This window comes from Heptranchias perlo, chromosome 7 (genome assembly GCF_035084215.1).
Source record: "Heptranchias perlo isolate sHepPer1 chromosome 7, sHepPer1.hap1, whole genome shotgun sequence".
Taxonomy (NCBI): Eukaryota; Metazoa; Chordata; class Chondrichthyes; order Hexanchiformes; family Hexanchidae; genus Heptranchias; species Heptranchias perlo.
The window spans coordinates 59720929-59741136 of record NC_090331.1 but is presented as its reverse complement, the minus strand read 5'-3'; the positions used below and the strand labels follow the sequence as shown (position 1 = coordinate 59741136).

Here is a 20208-nt window from a genome sequence, read left to right as displayed (position 1 = left end):
ATTCAGGAAAACCTACGTGGAAATTCAGGGCTTTGATGTTTAAATAGCAGAAATGAAAAGAAAAACTGTAATGATGGAAATGCACAGCATATCATTCAGTGTCCCAAAAAGAAAGATTACATTTCTGGTAGGTCCTTTCATCATATATTGTTTAATATGCTAAGTGACCTACTGTGCATTACAGCACTTTCTATTTTATTTTTGATATTTAAATAATTCAATAATGTTTGTATTGAAAGAAGTTTTAAAAGCTTTTCACTGTAGATCTCTATAATGAACATCTGTAGAAGGGTGGCACGTACAATGCTGTCACTGTAGATCTGTACATACCTACTTGTGGGAGGGAAGTACAATACTGCTGACATCGGCCTATGGACAGAACTGAAAATATGCAAAACGCATCGCACCTCGAACTGTTGGGCGTGCTTAGCCCGGGAGAGTCAGCCAGGAGTGGGGGCGCTGGCGAGCACAGGCTCGGGGGCCGCTGGCGGCGGGGGTCACGTGAGCTAGGTTGGTATCGGAGGAAGCAGCCTCGATTTGGGAGAGGGCCACCACCTAGAGAAGGAGCTGCGGGTGAGGGAGGGGTGCTGCTGCCGCCGCCTTGTGTGATGGAGATTTCACCCTTCTAATCGCCTCGGCCCGCGCTGGAAAACCTTTTGTTCGTTGAAATAAATATAAAACTGTGTCCGCACCATGTCCAGGGCCGTGATGTCAAGCCAGCAGAAGATCGCCGAGAAGCTGACAATCCTGAACGACAGGGGGATTGGTATGCTGACTCGAATTTATAACATCAAAAAGGTAGGTGCTTCTCGGCCAAGTACATTGAAGCTGCCTGAGAGACAGAAAAAGAGAAAGAGACATCCCCCGGGCACGGTATGGGCGGGCTTTACTCCCGAACAAATGATTTGTGGTGGTTTCATCCAAATTGCCCTGAGTATATATATTTTTTCCAGTGTCTGGCCTGTAGTAGTTTCAGTGCAGTTTGAGCCTTGTACATAGAACCAGTTCTGAGAATTATTTGAGTTTGAAATCCGGCTTAATTTTTGTCAACGTATTACCAAATAATATCTGTTTATTTTCTGTTTTTGCAGTGCAATGAGGTAGAAGAGTTAGCGTTCGTCTTAGGAGACATTTGTGCTTGTTGCACTCGATGTACCTTTTATATACAAATGTTTACATTTATTCTGTTGATTTTTAATACGTTCAGGTTAAGTTGAAGCGAATGATGTGTTTGTGTGTGTCTGTGTCTGGTAATAACTGTTCACATGAAGACTGCAGCAAATTTGTGGCCGTCAGAAATTGTCTAGATCCTTATTTTGCACCCACCAAAGGACATGTTTATAAATATGCATTCGTAGCTTACAAACAGTTTAGTAAGTTGGGATGGATTCATTTTATTTGGCTGTTATATTTTTAACAAGATTTGAAGATAAAAGTGAATTTTAAATCATGAGTATCTTTAAGTGTGGTTAAATTAAGTCAGATCAAACCAAATCTGTGAACCTTGGGATACCAAAATAAATCTCTGAAGTGGTTTTTTTGGGCCGGATGTATGTGGTTTCTGATTGTGTTTCACAGAGGAAGTACTACAAAATCAATTGAAGGTTTAAGAAGAATGAAACGTTCTTAAACAACTGTTTTGTAGGAAAATGTGTAAACTTATTTTTTAAAAAACTAGATTACTCCTCTAAGGTGTAAACAGTAGTCCACTGGATGAAAACTAGTGTATTTACCAATGTTCTAATAACAGTGGGATGTGACTGGTTTGATGGACCTGTGAACAATTTGGGATACCAGCATATGGTTACAGCACTGTCCTACAGGTACAATGTTTCTTGCCCAATAAACATCTGTAGATAGTGTCACATTTTTATATATAATAAAGTAAACCAATCCTTTTAACTTGCGAATTAGTGACTTGTCACTTGGAGGCTTTTCTGTTGAATGGATCTACAACTTTAATGTTAAATCTGTAAGTGACTTGAAAAAGTACATTGGCAGTTGTTATAGTAACCTCCATTAAAAATTTAAAAACTGCTTTTACTTAACTATTTCAGAGTTTTTCTTAATGCAAATGATTAAATTGCAAGATGCAATGCAGTTATTAACTTATTAAACCACATGATAAATTCAGCTATATTTGCACAAGCTTAAGCAGAAAATTGTATATTTTATTAAAATAAAAATAATTAATCTATAGCAAGACTTAATGAAGGTCACAAAATTGTGTACCTGATCTAGGTTTCCTTCCCATACACTTCCATTATATAGAAATCCTAATCTAGGCCTGTTTTTGGCAAACTGGTTATGTATTTTTGTTCAAGTAATTTCAGGTTGTAATGCAGTTGCCAGGTTTGAATTAAATATCTTTTTATAAAAAAAAGCCCCATACTCTATAATTGCCTCCCTAAACTCTTCCGTCTCTTCATCTCCCTCTCCCCCTTTAAGACGCTCCAAAATATTTTTCAACCCAACTTTTGGTCGCCCCTCCTGATAGCTGATTCTTGACTCAGCATTTGTTTTTTTTCTTATGCCTCTGTGAAGCGCCTTAGAACATTTTTCTATGTCAATTGCATTATATAAATGCAAGTTGTTGAGTTAAATATAGTTGGTTTCTGTAATATCTAATATGTGAAAGTGACTTCATGAACAAATTTTCCAGCTGTATAATGAGACTTGTCAGATTACAGCTTGAACTCTTTGCTTAGTCTCTGTGAAACGAAACCCACATGGAAATTTGACTTAAAAAGGAGAAAACCCTGCTTAAATATTGATGTTTTGTACGAATACTATTGTATTGCTAATGGGTACTGGCGTGATAGTTAATCACAATGCTTACTCCAATCAGCTATAATGCTCAGATTTGTCAGTTATACAGTTCAGTTTGTCCTGTCCCATGAGTTTCTTTCAACTATCCTGTTTTCAGCACTATTATGATCTATCGGGACAATGTAACTTTTCTGAAATAAAAACTGTGTGGATTACTCTTTCAATTCACCAATTCTTTGTCAGAAGTAGATCCTCTCTTGTTTTGTGTCTCGTGGCAGTAGGTAATGTGCTCAAGAAATGATGAATGATGACTTCTTCATTGACAAATTTCAAAAGTGTTTTTTCTAAACTTTAATTGTTTCTGTAACAAGGACATGATTATGCCTTATTTTCATTTGGCATTCCTAGAACAAAACAAGTTGTACTGCACCTTCTGCATTAAATTGTCAAATGTCCAACAAAAGAATATGTACTGTATTAGCAATGATACTTTTAACTTCATTTTTGATGTGTGTGGAGGTGTTGGAACTGGAAAACTGCTAAAATAATTGGATTGTGTAGAATTTCTGCTAAAATTCTGATTAGTGTTATCTTGGGGTCGTTCCCAATGTGATTATTTGCATTCTAACCTCAGTTAATAAGAACAGAAATATTCTATTCCTTGCATAGATTGGCTGACTACAGCTATTTGCTAAATTTGAGTATGCTTCCAATTGGCAATATGTAGCTTGTAAAACGATAATTGCAGTATTTTCATGTGAATCTTGAATAGAAAATCCCACTATTGTGCTACAAGTAATTTTACCAAAAATATATACTGTAAAGATCACCATATTGCTTGCCTAAATTGTTAGTAACCATACAGACCTGGGGATCTGTCTGTCTCTCTGTGTTACTTTATCTTTTTGTGTGTATCTGTTTGTGTGTGTGTCTCTCTTGTCCATGTGAACGCATGCGTTCTAGCTCACACTCTTGCTCTCTAGCACTCTCTTCCTCTGTGTCTTGAGCGCTTGCTCTCTGTCTTTCACGCATACTAGCTCTTCGTGTGCGTCTTTCTCTCCCTCTCTCTCTCTCTTTCCCCTTCTCTCTGCATTTGCCCTGTGAGCTCGCTCTTAGTGTTGCGCACTCTTTCTCTGCGCTGTGTGTGGTGTGCTCTCTGTGTGACACACTCTGCACGCTCGCTCACCGCCTGTACGGGCTCACATGCTCTGTCGGGTGGTGTGTTTCGTAGTCTCTGTATGTTCTGTGTGTGCCACACGTGTGTTCTGTGTGTCTCATGCTCTCTCTACGCACCCATATGTGTGTGTGCATTTGTTTTGCTCGCTTTGTGTGTGCATATTGCTTGCTTTGTATTGCTCATTCTTGTCTGATCCTCCTTTTTGTTGCTATCTTGTAGCAACATCATAAATGCATTCAAAAATGAAGTGTTTACAATGTTGCCACTCCTGGTAACCAGGGCAATTTTTACCTTTTTAAAAAAAAGAGCTGAGGTTAAATATGAATTCTGAGTAACATAGTTAGGATTCTCCTGGAGGGCGAATTTTGGTTGTTTGTGACAGGGAGGGAAATTAGAGTGGAGCGGTTCCTTCTCAAACCACTGAAGTGTACCTCCTGCCAAGTTGACCAAGGAGTGTCATTAACAGGCTGCATGATGTGTCTGTAGAATGGAATGCCAAAACTTTCCAGGTTCTGAGGAGCCAACATTTTTAGGGGGGGGTTGGTGGAGGAAATCAGAAAGGATTGATCCTTGGGGAATAAAGTGTAATTAAAAATGCAAAGCTCTAACTTAACTCTAGGTTAATGAGAAAACCATGCATAGGTTTCAGCAAAATGACTCCAGTGTGGAATTACGTCTAAGTTTGTACCATTCTTCAAGCATTTAGTAAAATAAAGAATACATTATATGTGTAGTTTAATGATGGCTTTAACAGAATATTAAAAACAAATGGAATTTAAACAGGATAGATATCATACTATACTGAATGTAATGTACTCAGTAATGCTGGACTGAGTTCTACAGTTGAAGTATACTGGTAAGGAGGTTAAAGAACAAGTGCTAATGAACAGTGAACTCGAACCTGGACACCCATCACTGGCGTGTTAATTTAACTCCATTGCAATAGCATTGGCAGTTACTACTGCTGCAGTGCCATTTTACATAGAATTAAAATGACTTTCATTTTAAACATTAAATAAAGGCATTTGATAAAGTATCACATAATAGACTTGTTAGCAAAATTAAAGCCCATGGGATTAAAGGGACAGTGGCAGCATGGATACAAAATTGGCCAGGGGAAAGAAAGCAGAGAGTAGTGGTGAATGGTTGTTTTTCAGACTGTAGGGAAGTATACAGTGGTGTTCCCCAGGAGTCAGTATTAGAACCACTGCTCTTTTTGATATATTAATAACCTGGACTTAGGTATAGAGGGTATAATTTAAAAGTTTGCAGATGACACAAAACTCGGAAATGTAGTAAACAATGTGAAGGATAGTTACAGACTTCAGGAGGACATAGACAAACTGGCGAAATGGGCAGACACGTGACAGATGAAATTTAATGCAGAGATGTGTGAAGTAGAATTTTGGTAGGAAGAATGAAGAGAGGCAATAAAAACTAAATGGTACAATTTTAACAGGGGTGAAGGAACAGAGAGACCTGGGGGTGCACATGCACAAATCTTTGAAGATCGCAGGACAAGTTGAGAAGGCTGTTTTTTAAAAAAAGAAAATAGGATTCTGGGCTTTAGTAATAAAGGCAAAAAGTACAAAAGCAAAGAAGTTTTGCTAAACCATTATAAAACACTGATTAGGCCTCAACTGGAGTATTGTGTTCAATTCTGGGCACCACACTTTAGGAAGGATGTCAAGGAGAGGATGCAGAAGAGGTTTATTAGAGTAGTACCAGGGATGAGGGACTTTAGTTATGCGGAGAGACTGGAGAAGCTGCGGTTGTTCTCCTTAGAGCAGAGAAGGTTAAGGGGAGATTTGATAGAGGTGTTCAAAATCGTGAAAGTTTTTGACAGAGTTAAGTAAGGAGAAACTGTTTCCAGTGGCAGAAGGGTCAGTAACCAGAGGTCACAGATTTAAGGTGATTGGCAAAAGAGCCAGAGGCGACGTGAGGAAACGTTTTTTTACGCAGCAAATTGTTATAATCCGGAATGTATTGCCTGAAAGGGTGGTGGAAGCAGATTCAATGGTAACTTTCAAAAAGGAATTGGATAAATACTTGAAGGGAAAAAAATTACAGGGGAGTGGGACTAATTGGATAGCTGTTTCAAAGAGCAGGCACGATGGGCCGAATGGCTGCCTCCTGTGCTGTACCTACTAAGATTTTAAAAATCTGAGCAGCTAAAATACCTTGCTCTTTCAAATACCATAATCTTTTTAAAGTAGGTTTGCAATACCAAAATTGATTTTCCTGCAACTACACAAAGTTGGATTTTTTTTAAAATTAGTTATTCAGAAGCCTGTGGAGGTATGGTAGTTGCAAATTGAGGTCTGAAAGAATTCTCAACTTGTGTCAAGGTCAAAATGGTGAAGACATTTAGTATATGCATTGTTCTTCGAAATTGAAACTAAGGTGCATTTTTTTCACATCTTTAAGTGATTTTTCTGCTGTCTTTTAATTGAGCATAACATCAATTATGAATATTTGATTTACACAAGAATTTTGTATTTTTGATTACTGCTGAGAAACTTGGGTCCTGGAAATGGGTGTGGTTCTAAACATTTTGTAGATGAAGAATTGAAGATAAAGACTGCTGTAAATAAGATGGATATCATAGCTTCTCTTTGGATCTGTCCCCGTATTGGATTGTGTGATATTGGCTGCATTGAATCAGTGTAACAATTTAAAATCAAACAGATTTTTAAAGTGACTATTTATGGCCTGGTAGTTGCTAGTTAGAATTTCTCTGTCCTTTAGATCAAGTTTAGAACTTTAGTACTTATATTTGTTACTTAAGCCAAAATGTGTTGCTGTGCTTGGAAGAAATAAAAATTAACCTTTTGGTGTGCTGCTGTTAATTGGATTTTGAACATGAGGTACTTAAAAACAATAAATGCTTGGTACTGTTTTACTGGTGATGCATGGGTTTTCAAACTCAGGTCCACAGACCTATGTAGTACACAAGGAGTACAGCGGTCTCCAAAGATATATGATGCCAGATACAAATCTGATTTCTGTATTTGTTGACTTACTGGTACATTATTTCTGTTGTCAAAGGAAACTTCATTTCTGTACACATTAGCATTGTTTTATCGGGTAGTGGCACTGTCTTTTGGAAGTTCTGATGAGGAGTCCCAAAGAGCATGGTAATATTTTCAGGGGGTCCCCGACTGGGAAAAGTTTGAAAATCATTGGGATGGTGTATGGTTAGAGGGCCATTTTGTGGAGGGGGTGTGTGAATATTTAATATCGAAAGTGAAACTATTTCAGTACAAGTACTTTCCCTTTTCACCATTTGACTGTGAACATCACTTATGGTTTTTAAATTGGGAGATGGGGGAGAAAGTCCACACTAAAAGATGACATGAAAAGGTTCAATTTTGTACGCTGAGTTGAAGAGTAACTATACTATTTAACATAAAATGTTACTGCAATAGAAGATTAATTCCGGTATGATGACGTTTCACTTTCAGCTGCTGTTTGCTGATTCTATCTCAGTAAGTCGTCATGATTTTAAATGCGAAGGAATAGAAGAACCGAAATAACGCAACATTATTTGTGATTAAATGATATATGATTTTATTAGTGTAATTTGTATGTCCCTTCCATTATGTATATTTAACTAAATAGGTACAGTGGCTTTGCACGGAGCTGAAGTTGTATTACATTTGGTGCATAGTCCAAGTCGTGTGAGACTACCTACTGCTGGCTTCAGTATAGGCAGCTGTCAATAGATTGTAAACAATTTTACAACACCAAGTTATAGTCCAGCAATTTTATTTTGAATTCACAAGCTTTCGGAGATTTTCTCCTTCCTCAGGCAAATGTTTCAAGAGCTCCTTGAAGCCTACGCATTTATACATATAGAACAATACATGGTGTTTACATGCTGCCCCTGCAACTGCCCGTTGCCAAGGCAATCACCGTGTTCAGACAGAGAGGTGTCACCTGCAGAACCCCCGAATACACATTCAACAAAAAAACAAACAGGGAAAAAAAACAGAGAAAAAAAACACAGAGAGAGGCAGAAACATCCGGAAGGCAGAGAGAGCCAGCAAATGACCCATTATATTAAAAACAGATAACATTTGTTCGCTGGTGGGGTAACGTGTAGCGTGACATGAACCCAAGATCCCGGTTGAGGCCGTCCTCATGGGTGCGGAACTTGGCTATCAATTTCTGCTCGACGATTTTGCGTTGTCGTGTGTCTCGAAGGCCGCCTTGGAGTACGCTTACCCGAAGGTCGGTGGATGAATGTCCATGACTGCTGAAGTGTTCCCCGACTGGGAGGGAACCCTCCTGTTTGGCGATTGTTGCGCGGTGTCCGTTCATCCGTTGTCGCAGCGTCTGCATGGTCTCGCCAATGTACCATGCTCTGGGGCATCCTTTCCTGCAACGTATGAGGTAGACAACGTTGGCCGAGTCACAGGAGTATGAACCATGCACCTGGTGGGTGGTGTCCTCTCGTGTGATGGTGGTATCTGTGTCGATGATCTGGCATGTCTTGCAGAGGTTACCGTGGCAGGGTTGTGTGGCGTCGTGGACGCTGTTCTCTTGAAAGCTAGGTAGTTTGCTGCGAACGATGGTCTGTTTGAGGTTGGGTGGCTGTTTAAAGGCGAGTAGTGGAGGTGTGGGGATGGCCATAGCGAGGTGTTTGTCCTCATTGATGACATGTTGAAGGCTGCGGAGAACATGGCGTAGTTTCTCCGCTCCGGGGAAGTACTGGACGACAAAGGGTACTCTGTTGGTTGCGTCCCGTGTTAGTCTCCTGAGGAGGTCTATGCGATTTTTTGCTGTGGCCCGTCGGAACTGTCGATCGATGAGTCGAGCGTCATATCCCGTTCTTACTAGGGCGTCTTTCAGCGTCTGTAGGTGTCCATCGCGTTCCTCCTCGTCTGAGCAGACCCTGTGTATTCGCAGGGCCTGTCCATAGGGGATGGCCTCTTTGACGTGGTTAGGGTGGAAGCTGGAAAAGTGGAGCATCGTGAGGTTGTCCGTGGGCTTGCGGTAGAGTGAGGTGCTGAGGTGCCCGTCTTTGATGGAGATTCGTGTGTCCAAGAAAGAAACTGATTCTGAGGAGTAGTCCATGGTGAGCTTGATGGTGGGATGGAACTTGTTGATGTTATCGTGTAGTCTCTTCAGTGATTCCTTGCCGTGGGTCCATAGAAAGAAAATGTCGTCGATGTATCTGGTGTATAGTGTTGGTTGGAGGTCTTGTGCAGTGAAGAAGTCCTGCTCGAACTTGTGCATGAAAATGTTGGCGTATTGGGGTGTGAATTTGGTCCCCATGGCTGTTCCGTGTGTTTGGGTAAAGAACTGGTTATCGAAGGTGAAGACATTGTGATCCAGGATGAAGCGGATGAGTTGTAGGATGGCTTCCGGAGATTGGCTGTTGTTGGTGTTGAGTATTGATGCTGTTGCAGCGATGCCGTCATCGTGGGGGATACTGGTGTATAGTGCCGAGACGTCCATCGTGGTGAGAAGTGTTCCTGGTTCAACTGGTCCGTGGGTACTGAGTTTTTGTAGGAAGTCTGTAGTGTCACGACAGAAGCTGGGGGTTCCCTGTACGATGGGTTTCAGGATGCCCTTGATGTATCCAGAGAGGTTCTCACACAGGGTTCCGTTGCCTGATACGATGGGACGTCCGGGTGTGTTGGCTTTGTGTATCTTTGGGAGGCAGTAGAAGTCTCCCACGCGGGGATTACGTGGGATGAGAATGCGTAGGATGCTTTGAAGGTCTGGATCGAAGGTCTTGATCAGTTTGTTGAGCTGGTGGGTGTGTTCTTTGGTCGGATCTGCGGGTAACCGTCTGTAGTGTTCCTGGTTGTCCAGTTGTCGGTATGCTTCTTTGCAATAGTCTGTTCTGTTCTGTATGACTATGGCTCCTCCTTTGTCCGCTGGTTTGATGACGATGTTGCGGTTGGTCTTGAGAGCGTTGATGGCGTTGCGTTGTGCTCGGGTGACATTCTGGACTGTCTTCTGAGTGCGGCTGATGAATCTGGCATTGACGCATTTCCTGACAGCTTGAGCATACATGTCCAGCTGAGGGCAGCGACCCTCCGGAGGAGTCCAGTTTGACTCTTTCCTCTTCGGTTGCTGTACCGCGGATCCCTCTGTCTGCTGTTCCGGATCGTCGATTGTCTCATTGGGTTCGCTGCTGAAATCTTGGGGTTTGTGGTAGAATTCCCGGAGCCTCATTCTCCTGATGAATTCCTCTGTGTCCGCCGCGAGACTAGTGGGGTCCATTTTGGTAGTGGGGCAGAAATTGAGCCCTCGGCTGAGAACTTCGATTTCGTCTGGTTGAAGGGTGTGGTCGGATAAATTGACAATAGACTTCCCTGTGGTTGCAACCGTGGTACCAGGGGAAGCTTGGTCGTTGCTGGTGGTGATGCCGAGTTTCTCAAGCTTCCTGCTCTTGGTTTTCATGTAGGCAGCGTAGTTCCGTTGCCTCGTCTGTTTGGCGGTATAACGTAGCTGGTCTGCTGTGTCCTGAGTACAGGTTGAGAGTATGGACTCTATCTTGGTTTCGAGGTTGTGGCGTCTGCTGTAGAGTTGGTGTATGAGATGGTTGCGGAGTGTGCGAGAGGTACGGCGGCAGAGTCTCTCAGCGTAATCCGAGTTGTATGTGGACTTGAGTGGGTTCGTGATCTGGAGTCCTTTCGGGATCTTGTCTGCTTTCTTGCAGCTCTGTAAAAACTTGATGTCTGTGTCTAAATGCGCGATCTTCTTGGATATCCTTTCCACTGTGAGCCGGCAGTTTGTGGTGTCGATGGTAGTCATGATGTGGAGATGCCGGTGATGGACTGGGGTTGACAATTGTAAACAATTTTACAACACCAAGTTATAGTCCAGCAATTTTATTTTAAATTCACAAGCTTTCGGAGATTTTCTCCTTCCTCAGGCAAATGTTTCAAGAGCTCCTTGAAGCCTACGCATTTATACATATAGAACAATACATGGTGTTTACAGACTGCCCCTGCAACTGCCCGTTGCCAAGGCAATCACCGTGTTCAGACAGAGAGGTGTCACCTGCAGAACCCCCGAATACACATTCAACAAAAAAACAAACAAATAGATTGAACCTTAACACCTGAGTTATGTGACCAATTTCATGTCACTGCACGCTGCAAGCCACTTTTCATGACACGAAAGTTGATAGCGTGGTGGCACCCTTACTATTAGAACAACAATGGTGATTTGTTCTAACTTCACCTTTTGTGATTCTTAGATATTTATCATTGCTTTTATCGCAGAGAACTTTTCTGAACTTGTATGTTCTCTACTGGTGTACTGAGATATGTTCTGCCCCTGTTCGCAGAGATGAGGTTTGATTCAGGCATTGACAATGTCGTAGTGCAGATTTCAAAGTAACAAATTTAAACTTTGACCAACTTGGGGGCGGTTAATATGATAGGGGTTCTCTACCCCTCCCTTTTCTGCTTCCTGCACTTTATTTGAAACATTAGTTCTGTTACTATAGGTTTACTTTTTGAGTCAGGTTATACATTGTCCAGGCATTGTGGGGCCTTTTTCTTTTGTTTGCCTCTGTCTTTGGTTCAATAATGGCAGTGAAGCAGACCATTTTGTTTCCTGAGTGATATGTAGGGCCTGTGCTCCAGGGAATCTGGTGGTACAGCCCAATATCTTGGTTTTTGCAAAGAGCTGTGAGGTTTGGGTCTTTCCTAATCTGTATCACTCAATCCTGTAACACCGTAAATTCTCACTTTGTGAAATGACCCATGGGCAATGAGGTTGTCCTGATACTACCTTTTATGGCAGGTTCGGTCAGGGTGGCATCAGATACTTGCTGCTTCCCTTTTGTTTAAAGTGCACTTGGCTTTCTGTGTATATGATATGTGGAGTGATATTGGCTGTCCTGTTGAATCTCATTTTGTTTGTTTCTTGTTATGTCACTGAACTATTAGTAGTTGTCTTGGTTGTTCATACATTTTTATGATTTTTTGCAAAGAAAAGAGAGGGAGAGAAACCTGTGGAAAGGAAGACAAATTTGAATGGTATCCATATGAACAGGCATTTACATTGCCAAGTATAATAAGTATAAATTCCATTTGCTATTAATTTATTGCAGACTGATCTTTGTAGTTTTTGTGGCCATTAGGTTTAAAAGTTGAAATTAAGGGCTGAAATAAGGCATTATGTAGTTTGAATAATATAACTGCACCAGGTATTCTCAATCTTGTCTAACCTGCTAAGATGCTGAATTTATGGTGCAGTTTAACAAAGCGTTTTGGTGCATGTCGTTCCAGATGTAGCATTATAGCTCAGAAAACTGCTAAGGAAAATAAAGCCATAAGATGCAACACCTGCTCTAGAAGACGATCTCATACTGATTTGAGTATGCAAAGTATAAATCACTAATACTTAGCTGGAGTATTGTCCAATTCAGGTCACTTTAAGAAGGATGTCAAGGCCTTGGAGAGGATGCAGTGAAGATTTACCAGAATTATACCTGAGATGAGAGACTTCAGTTATGTGGAGAGACTAGACAAGTTGTGATTGTTCTCCTTTAGAGCAGAGAAGGTTAAGGGGAGATTTAATAGAGGTGTTCAAAATTATGAGGTGTCTTGGTAGAGTAATTAAGGAGAAACTGTTTCCACTGATAGGCGGGTCAGTAATCAGTGGGCACAGATTTAAGGTAATTGTCAAAAGAACCAGAGATGAGATGAGGAGAAATCTTTTGTGGTGAGTTAAAATCTGGAATGCACAACCTGAAAGGGTGGTGGAAACAGATTCAGTAGTAACTTTCAAAAGGGAATTGGATATATATTTGAAAAGGAAAAAATTGCAGGACTATGGGGAAAGAGCTGAGGAGTGGAACTAATTGGATAGCTCTTTCAAAGAGCTGGCACTGGCACGATGTGCTGAATGACCTCTTTCTGTGCTGTATGATTTTATAACTCCAGCCTTGGTGTACTGAGATTTTTTTTTTTTTGACCACTTTTCCCACTGTGGGGCTTTGGAAATGAGGTACATTTAAGTCTGTTGTACAATGGATTCATACAAGTTTAGACTTCTTATAGCCATAAGCTGCAGCTGTTGAGACAAAGGATTTTATATGTTAATGAGCTAGTCATTGAAGATGTGGTTATACAATGACTGGGGGGCAATAGTTAATTTGTTACTTCTTTTCAAGTTTGCTATGAGTATCCACAGTATTACTGTTGGGATGACCTATTCATTTAAGCCCATCATGGGTTTCTGCCAAGAATCCACTCTTGTATCAGGTGGTGGATTTTCTCATCAGGCTTACTGGCAGGGAAAGAGTCGGAAGGACAGCCCTCCCCTTTGGTCATAAGTAACTAGGGTTTTCTCATTGGACCCAAAAGGTCAATATGGGTTTCTAATTTTATTGACATTAGGACACCACAGTTTTTCCAGATAATGACATTATACAATCTTATCCAGGGAGCATAACTCAGAAGTAAAGGTCATCAAATATTTGCTATGACAGGGTAACCTCCTCCAAACCTACAACCCTCCGAGATCTCTGCGCTCCTCCAACTCTGTCCTATTGCACATCCCTGATTTTAATCGCTCCACCATTGGCGGCCGTGCCTTCAGTTGTCTAGGCCCCGAGCTCTGGAATTCCCTCCCTAAGTCCCTCTGCCTTTCTACCTCCTTCTTTAAGATGCTCCTTAAAAACTGACCTCTTTGACCAAGCTTTTGGTCACCTGTCCTAATATCTCCTTTGTTTGATAATACTCCTGTGAAGCGCCTTGGGACTACATTAAAGGCGCTATTTAAATGCACGTTGTTGTTAATTCTTCGTCAATGACTTCCTTGAATACTGCTTGTGGTATCCTGAAAGTTACTATAAGCCTACATGTTTTATATTTTTTCCTCCCCTTTTTAAGTCTGTTGCTGGGCAGAGCAGGCCTGCTGTTTTTCTTTCATTTCTCACGGTCCAGCAGAGCAGCTATCTTATCTGTTCTCTTATTCTTAGCTTATCTGACACTGTCCTTGAAAGGTATAGCAAATTACAGTGAGTCCACTATACATACTTTCTCAAGGCAGCTTGAGCAATAACAAGTCCATAATGCTCTCTGATTTTGACCAAGCTGGCAATTATAGCCCAGATGCCATTGCTCAATTGGTGTTTTGGTACAATGATTCGTTCCTTGGTACGCTATCAATCCAAAATTAGTCTGCCTGTAATTTTGTTTTGATTGCACGAGTTAATTTAATTTTCCTTTGCAATTCATATTTTTAACCCATTATGCTCTTTTACCAAATATTCACCCTGCTAATAATCCAGGGTTTCAAGTCCATTCCTTTATCCATCTCACGGTTCCCAGCCGAGTGTCATCATGACAGTTTCTGCTCCACCAGTGTAGGCCACACTTAGCTCTCCTTAAGAGCAGGTACCAAAGGTCTATATCAAAAAGCTCAAAATCCATCACAACATAAAGGAAAAAACCCATGTTCGAGGTCTGCCACTCAGTCAATCCAGTCAGGTCTGGGAAGGGTACATGGCTTAGCGAGGGACAGTTTGCTATCTTAATATCAGAGATGGTCAGGAAAAGTTAAATTAGCCTACTAACTGGATAATGTGATGTAGTTTATTATATTTCTTCATGTGTGGCTTGAAGTTAAGTGAAGTAAGATTTGATTATAACTGTCACTCTGTACATTCATTCACTTACGGTCTATAAAATAAAGCCACTTAACGATTTCTATGTGACCTTGTCTCACTTAAGTGTTTTCAGTCAGTCCGCATACTGAAACATTAGAGAAGTGCGTACGAGGGCATGTGCGAAAGGCACATATCCAGTTCTGGTCGCGAGGGAATACTATAGTTACACCCTGGGTTGTTTAGATAAGGTGCTGCGACTGTTTGCAGGATTGACCAGCATGGGTAAACCTGAAGATTATAACAGGCAGTCTCCCACAAGAGATGTCAGTGACGTGACCACACTGCCCTGGGTCACCCTTGTGCTCCTTTTTATTGACTAGCAACAGAATTGAATAGTTCTTGGAAGTATTGTCTCTTTCCCTTCTGCATATTTTGGGAGTGATGTATGGTGCACAAGGGACTGGAAGAAAGATTTTTTTTAAATCATGTTTTGAAACTGTTAACATTCTTTGGAGGGTAACAAATACATATAATTGTCACGGTCAGTTGAGGTGACATCATATTGCGTTAGAAGCTTGAGTAGCTTGTAAGTATTTGAACGACAGGATATTACTGTCTTGCTCGACCAAGCCATCTCGTGGCCTCTCTACTCCCATCGTGTCAATCATGGATAAGGCCATCTCTGATCTCTTCCTTGATTCCCTCTGCACCCACATCCCCCTTCCCAACCCTGGAAAAAAACTCTTCCCTCAGGTCACTTAGCACAGCACTTTAAAATTCCCAACTGCCTAGCCTTTGGCCCTCCATTCACCACAACACTTCTGCAGCTACCGATCTGCTCACTCACACCCTCACTGCCACCGTTGATGCTCTTGTCTCCATTAAAACCATTACACCCTTTCACCCCGGTCGTTCCCCCTGGTACGGCCATCATCTCCGCTCCCTTAAGTTCAAGGGACGCAGACTTGAATGCTTATGGCGGACAACTGGTTAAGCCATTCATCGCCAGATCTGGCTGGACCACATAAAGCACTATCTGGTCCTGCTCTCCTTTGTCAAAACTGCTCACTATTCTAGGATCATCCCGGAATGCAAAGATAACCCCCAGCATCTCTTCACTACAAATTGTCGTCTTAAACCTCTCTCCCTGCTCCCTCCACCCTCACCTCCAATGAAAAGCGCGAGGAGCTCATGGGTGTCTTTTTCACTAAGATTGAGACCATCCGTTCAGCTGCCTCTGCTGCTTCCCTCCCTTCCCCTACCCCCCAAGCCAAATTTCCCCTACGGTTCCCCCCTGAACCCACATGTTTCTCTCCTACCTCCCCTCATGCCCTCTCCGAGCTCATCTTGACCATGAGACCCACCTCCTGATCCCTCGACCCTATTCCCACTAAACTGCTGACCAATTTCCCTTCCTGGCCCCCATGTTAGCTGATGATGTTAACAGTTCCCTCTCCTCAGATACTTTTTTTTCCCCCCGCCTTTCAAATCTGCCATTATCATTCCCTTCCTCAAAAAACCCATCCTTGACCTCACTGTTCTTGCAAACTACTGCCCATCTCCAACTTCTCTATCTGCTACCTTCCTTTCCTGTCCAAAGTCCTTGAATGTGTTGTCACCTCCCAAAACTGTGCCCATCTTTCACGCAACTCCATGTTTGAATCCCTCCAATCAGGTTTCCATCCCTGCCACAGTACTGAAACGGCCCTTATCAAAGTCACAAATTACATCCTTTGTGACTGTGAAGATGATAAACTATCCCTCCTCATCCTTCTCAACTTGTCTGCAGCTTTGACATGGTTGACCACACCATCCTCCTCCAATGCCTCTCCTCCGTCATCCAGTTGGGTGTGACTGCGCTTGCCTGATTGCATTCTTATCTATCCAGTCATAGCCAGAGAATCACCTGCAGTGGCTTCTCTTCCTGTTCCCGCAATGTTACCTCTGGCGTTCCCCGAGGATCTATCCTTGGCCCCTTCCTATTTCTCATCCAGATGATGCTCCTCGCAAAAATCATCCAAAAACACAACGTCTTTTTCCACATGTATGCTGACGACACCCAGCTCTACTTTACAACCACCTTCATCGACTCCTCTGCTGTCTCTCATTTGTCACATTGCTTGTCTGACATCCATAAGAACATAAGAAATAGGAGCGGGAGTAGGCCATTCAATAAGATCATGGCTGATCTTCGACCTCAACTCCACTTTCCCGCCTGATCCACATATCCCTTGATTCCCCAAGAGTCCAAAAATCTATCTATCTCAACCTTGAACGTATTCAATGACTGAGCATCCACAGCTCTCTCGAGTAGAGAATTCCAAAGATTCACAACCCTCTGAGTGAAGAAATGCCGACTCCTTATCCTGAGAATATGGCCCTTCGTTCTAGACTCTCCCGCCAGGAGAAACAACCTCTCAGCATCTACCCTGTCAAGCCCCCTCAAAATCTTGTATGTTTCAATGAGATCACCTCTCATTCTTCTAAACTCCAGAGAGTATAGGCCCATTCTACTCAATATCTCCTCATAGGACAATCCTTTCACCCCAGGAATCAATCTAATGAACCTTCATTGCACCGCCTCCAAGGCAAGTATACCCGTCCTTAGATAAGGAGACCAAAACTGTACACATTACTCCAGGTGAGGTCTCACCAAAGCCCTGTACAATTGTAGTAAGATTTCCTCACCCTTGTACTCCAACCTCCTTGCAATAAAGGCCGACATGCCATTTGCCTTCCTAATTACTTGCTGTACCTGCATTCTAGCTTTTGTGGTTTCTTGTATGAGGATACCAAAATCTCTCTGAACTCCAACATTTAATAGTTTTACATCATTTAAAAAAAATTATGTTTTTCTATTCCCACCAAAGTGAATAACCTCTCATTTCCCCACATTATACTCCATCTGCCACCTTCTGCCCACTCACTTAACCTGTTTATATCCCTCTGTAGACTTTGTGTCCTCCTCACAGCTTACTTTCCCACCTAGCTTTGCATCATCAGCAAACTTGGATATATTATACCCGGTCCCGTCATCTAAGTCATTAATACGGATTGTAAATAGCTGAGGCTCAAGCACTGATCCTTGCGGCACCCCACTAGTTACAGCCTGCCAACCTGAAAATGACCCGTTTATCCCTTCTCTCTGTTTTCTGTCTGTTAACCAATCCTCAATCCGTGCTAATATATTACCCCCAACTCCATGAGCCCTTATCTTGCGTAACAACTTTTATGTGGCACCTTATTGAATGCTTTTTGAAAATCCAAATATGCTACCTCCACTGGTTCCCCTTTATCTACCCTGCTAGTTACATCCTCAAAAAACTCAGATTTGTCAAACATGATTTCCCTTTCATAAAACCATGTTGACTCTGCCTAATCATATTATGGTTTTCTAAGTGCCCTGTTACCACTTCCTCAATAATGGATTCCAGTATTTTCCCGACGACTGATGTCAGGCTAACTGGCCTATAGTTCCCTGTTTTATCTCTCCCTTCCAAACCGCTGGGACCGTTCTTGAATCGAGGGAATTTTGGAAGATCACAACCAATGCATGCACTATCTCTGCAGCCACTTCTTTTAGAACGCTCTGATGTAGGCCATCAGGTCCAGGGGATTTATCGGCTTTTAGTCCCATTAATTTCTCCAGTACTTTTTTCCCACTGATATTAATTACTTTAAGTTCCTCACTCTTATTAGCCCCTTGCTTCCCCACTATTTCTGGTATGTTTTTTGTATCTTCTACTGTGAAGACACATACAAAATAATTGTTTAACGTCTCTGCCTTTTTCTTTTCCCCTTTATAATTTCTCCTGTCTCAGCCTCTAAGGGGCCAATGTTTACTTTTGCTACTTCCTTTTTATATGTAGAAGCTCTTACAATCTGTTTTTGAATTTCTTTCTAGTTTACTTTCATATTTTATTTTCTCCCTTTTTATCAATATTTTGGTCATCTTTTGCTGATTTCTAAAACTCTCCCAATCCTCAGGCTCACTACGCTTCTTTGCCTCTTTTAATCTGATACTATTCTTAACTTCTTTAGTTAACCACGGATGAATCACTTTTCCCGTGCAGTTTTTATTTCTCAATGCATTGCATATTCATTGAGAATATTGAAGTATTTCTTTAAATGTTTGCCATTGCTTATCTACCGTCATACCTTTTAATCTAATTTCCCAATCTACCTTAGCCAACTCGCCCATCATACCTATGTAATTGGCTTTATTTAAGTTGCTCATCCATTAAAAATTTCCTCCAACTAAATATTGGGAAGACCAAAGCCATTGTCTTTGGTCCCCACTGCAAACTCCATCCCCCTCCCTCTCCCTGGCCACTGTCTAAGGCTGAACCAGACCATTCACAACCTTGGCGTCCTATTTGACCCTGAGATGTGCTTTCAATCACATAACCGCTCCATCACCAGGACCACCTATTTCCACCTGTGCAACATCGCTGGTCTCTGTCCCTGCCTCAGCTCAACTGCTGCTGAAACCCTCATCCACGCCTTTTATTATTTCCAGACTGGACTATTCCAATGTTCTCCTGGCTGGCCTCCCATCTTCCACGATCCATAAACTTGAGCTCATCCAGAACTCTTCCTGTATCCTAACTTGCACCAAGCCCCGTTCTCCCATCACCCCTGTGCTTGCTGACCTACATTGGCTCCTGGTCCGGGAACGCCTTGATTTTAAAATTCTCATCTTAGTTTTCAAATCCCTCCATGGCCTCGCTGCTCCTTTATCCCTGTAACCTCCAGCCCTACATCTCTCTCAGATCTACTCAGAGGGATGTAGGGCTGGGTACTAAATATTCCTGGATACAAGGTGTTCAGAAAGATAGGAAAGAAAGGAGGGGGGGGGTGGGTGGTGGCAGTATTGACTAAGGAGAATATTGCAGTGCTGGAGAGAGATGATGTCCTGGAGAGGTCAAGGACAGAATCTATTTGGTTAGAGTTAAGAAACAATAGAGGTGCCGTTACACTACTGGATGTATTCTATAGGCCACCAACTAGTGGGAAGGGGATAGAGGAGCAAATTTGCATGGAAATTACAAAGAGGTGCAAAAAGCATAACGGGGGACTTCAACTCTCCTAATATAGAGTGGGATACTAATAATATAAGGGCAAAGAGGGGGAAGAATTTTTGAAGTGTTCTGGAGAATTTTCTTGATCAGTATGTTTCCGGCTCAACAAGGAAGGGGGCATTGCTGGACTTGGTTCTGGGGAATGAGGCAGGCCTAGTGGAGCAAGTGTTAATGGGGGAGCATTTAGGCAACAGCAATGATAGTATACGGTTTACAATAGCTAAGGAAAAGGACATGGACCACTCTATAGTAAAAATACTCAATTGGAGGAGGGCCAATTTCAGTGGGATGAGAACTGATCTGGCCCAGGTAAATTGGAATCAAAGATTGGTAGGCAAAACTGTAATTGAACAATGGGTGGCTTTTAAGGAGGAGATGGTTCAGGTACAATCTAGGTACATTCCCACGAGGGAAAAAGGTAGGACAATTAAAGCCAGAGCTCCCTGGATGACAAAAGAGGTAGAGAGTAAGATGAAGCAGAAAAAAGGGGCATATGACAGATGTCAGGTTGATAACACAAGTGAGAACCAGGCTGAATATAGAAAGTTCAGAGAGGAAGTGAAAAGGGAAATAAGTGGAGCAGAGTGTGAGAGAAT

At 42.0% G+C, this 20208-nt stretch overlaps 1 protein-coding gene across 3 annotated transcripts in view; it reads left to right on the top strand.

Moving 5' to 3' along the window:
- Positions 1-523: 523 nt before the first annotated feature.
- The window catches only part of nckap1 (NCK-associated protein 1), a 170970-nt gene continuing 151285 nt past the window's right edge, over positions 524-20208 (top strand). For all 3 annotated transcript variants that reach the window (XM_067987687.1, XM_067987688.1, XM_067987686.1), the window contains exon 1: positions 524-798. In XM_067987687.1, the coding sequence (XP_067843788.1) occupies positions 694-798 (105 nt within the window). In that variant the 5' untranslated portion in view covers positions 524-693. The remainder of the gene's footprint in view (positions 799-20208) is intronic.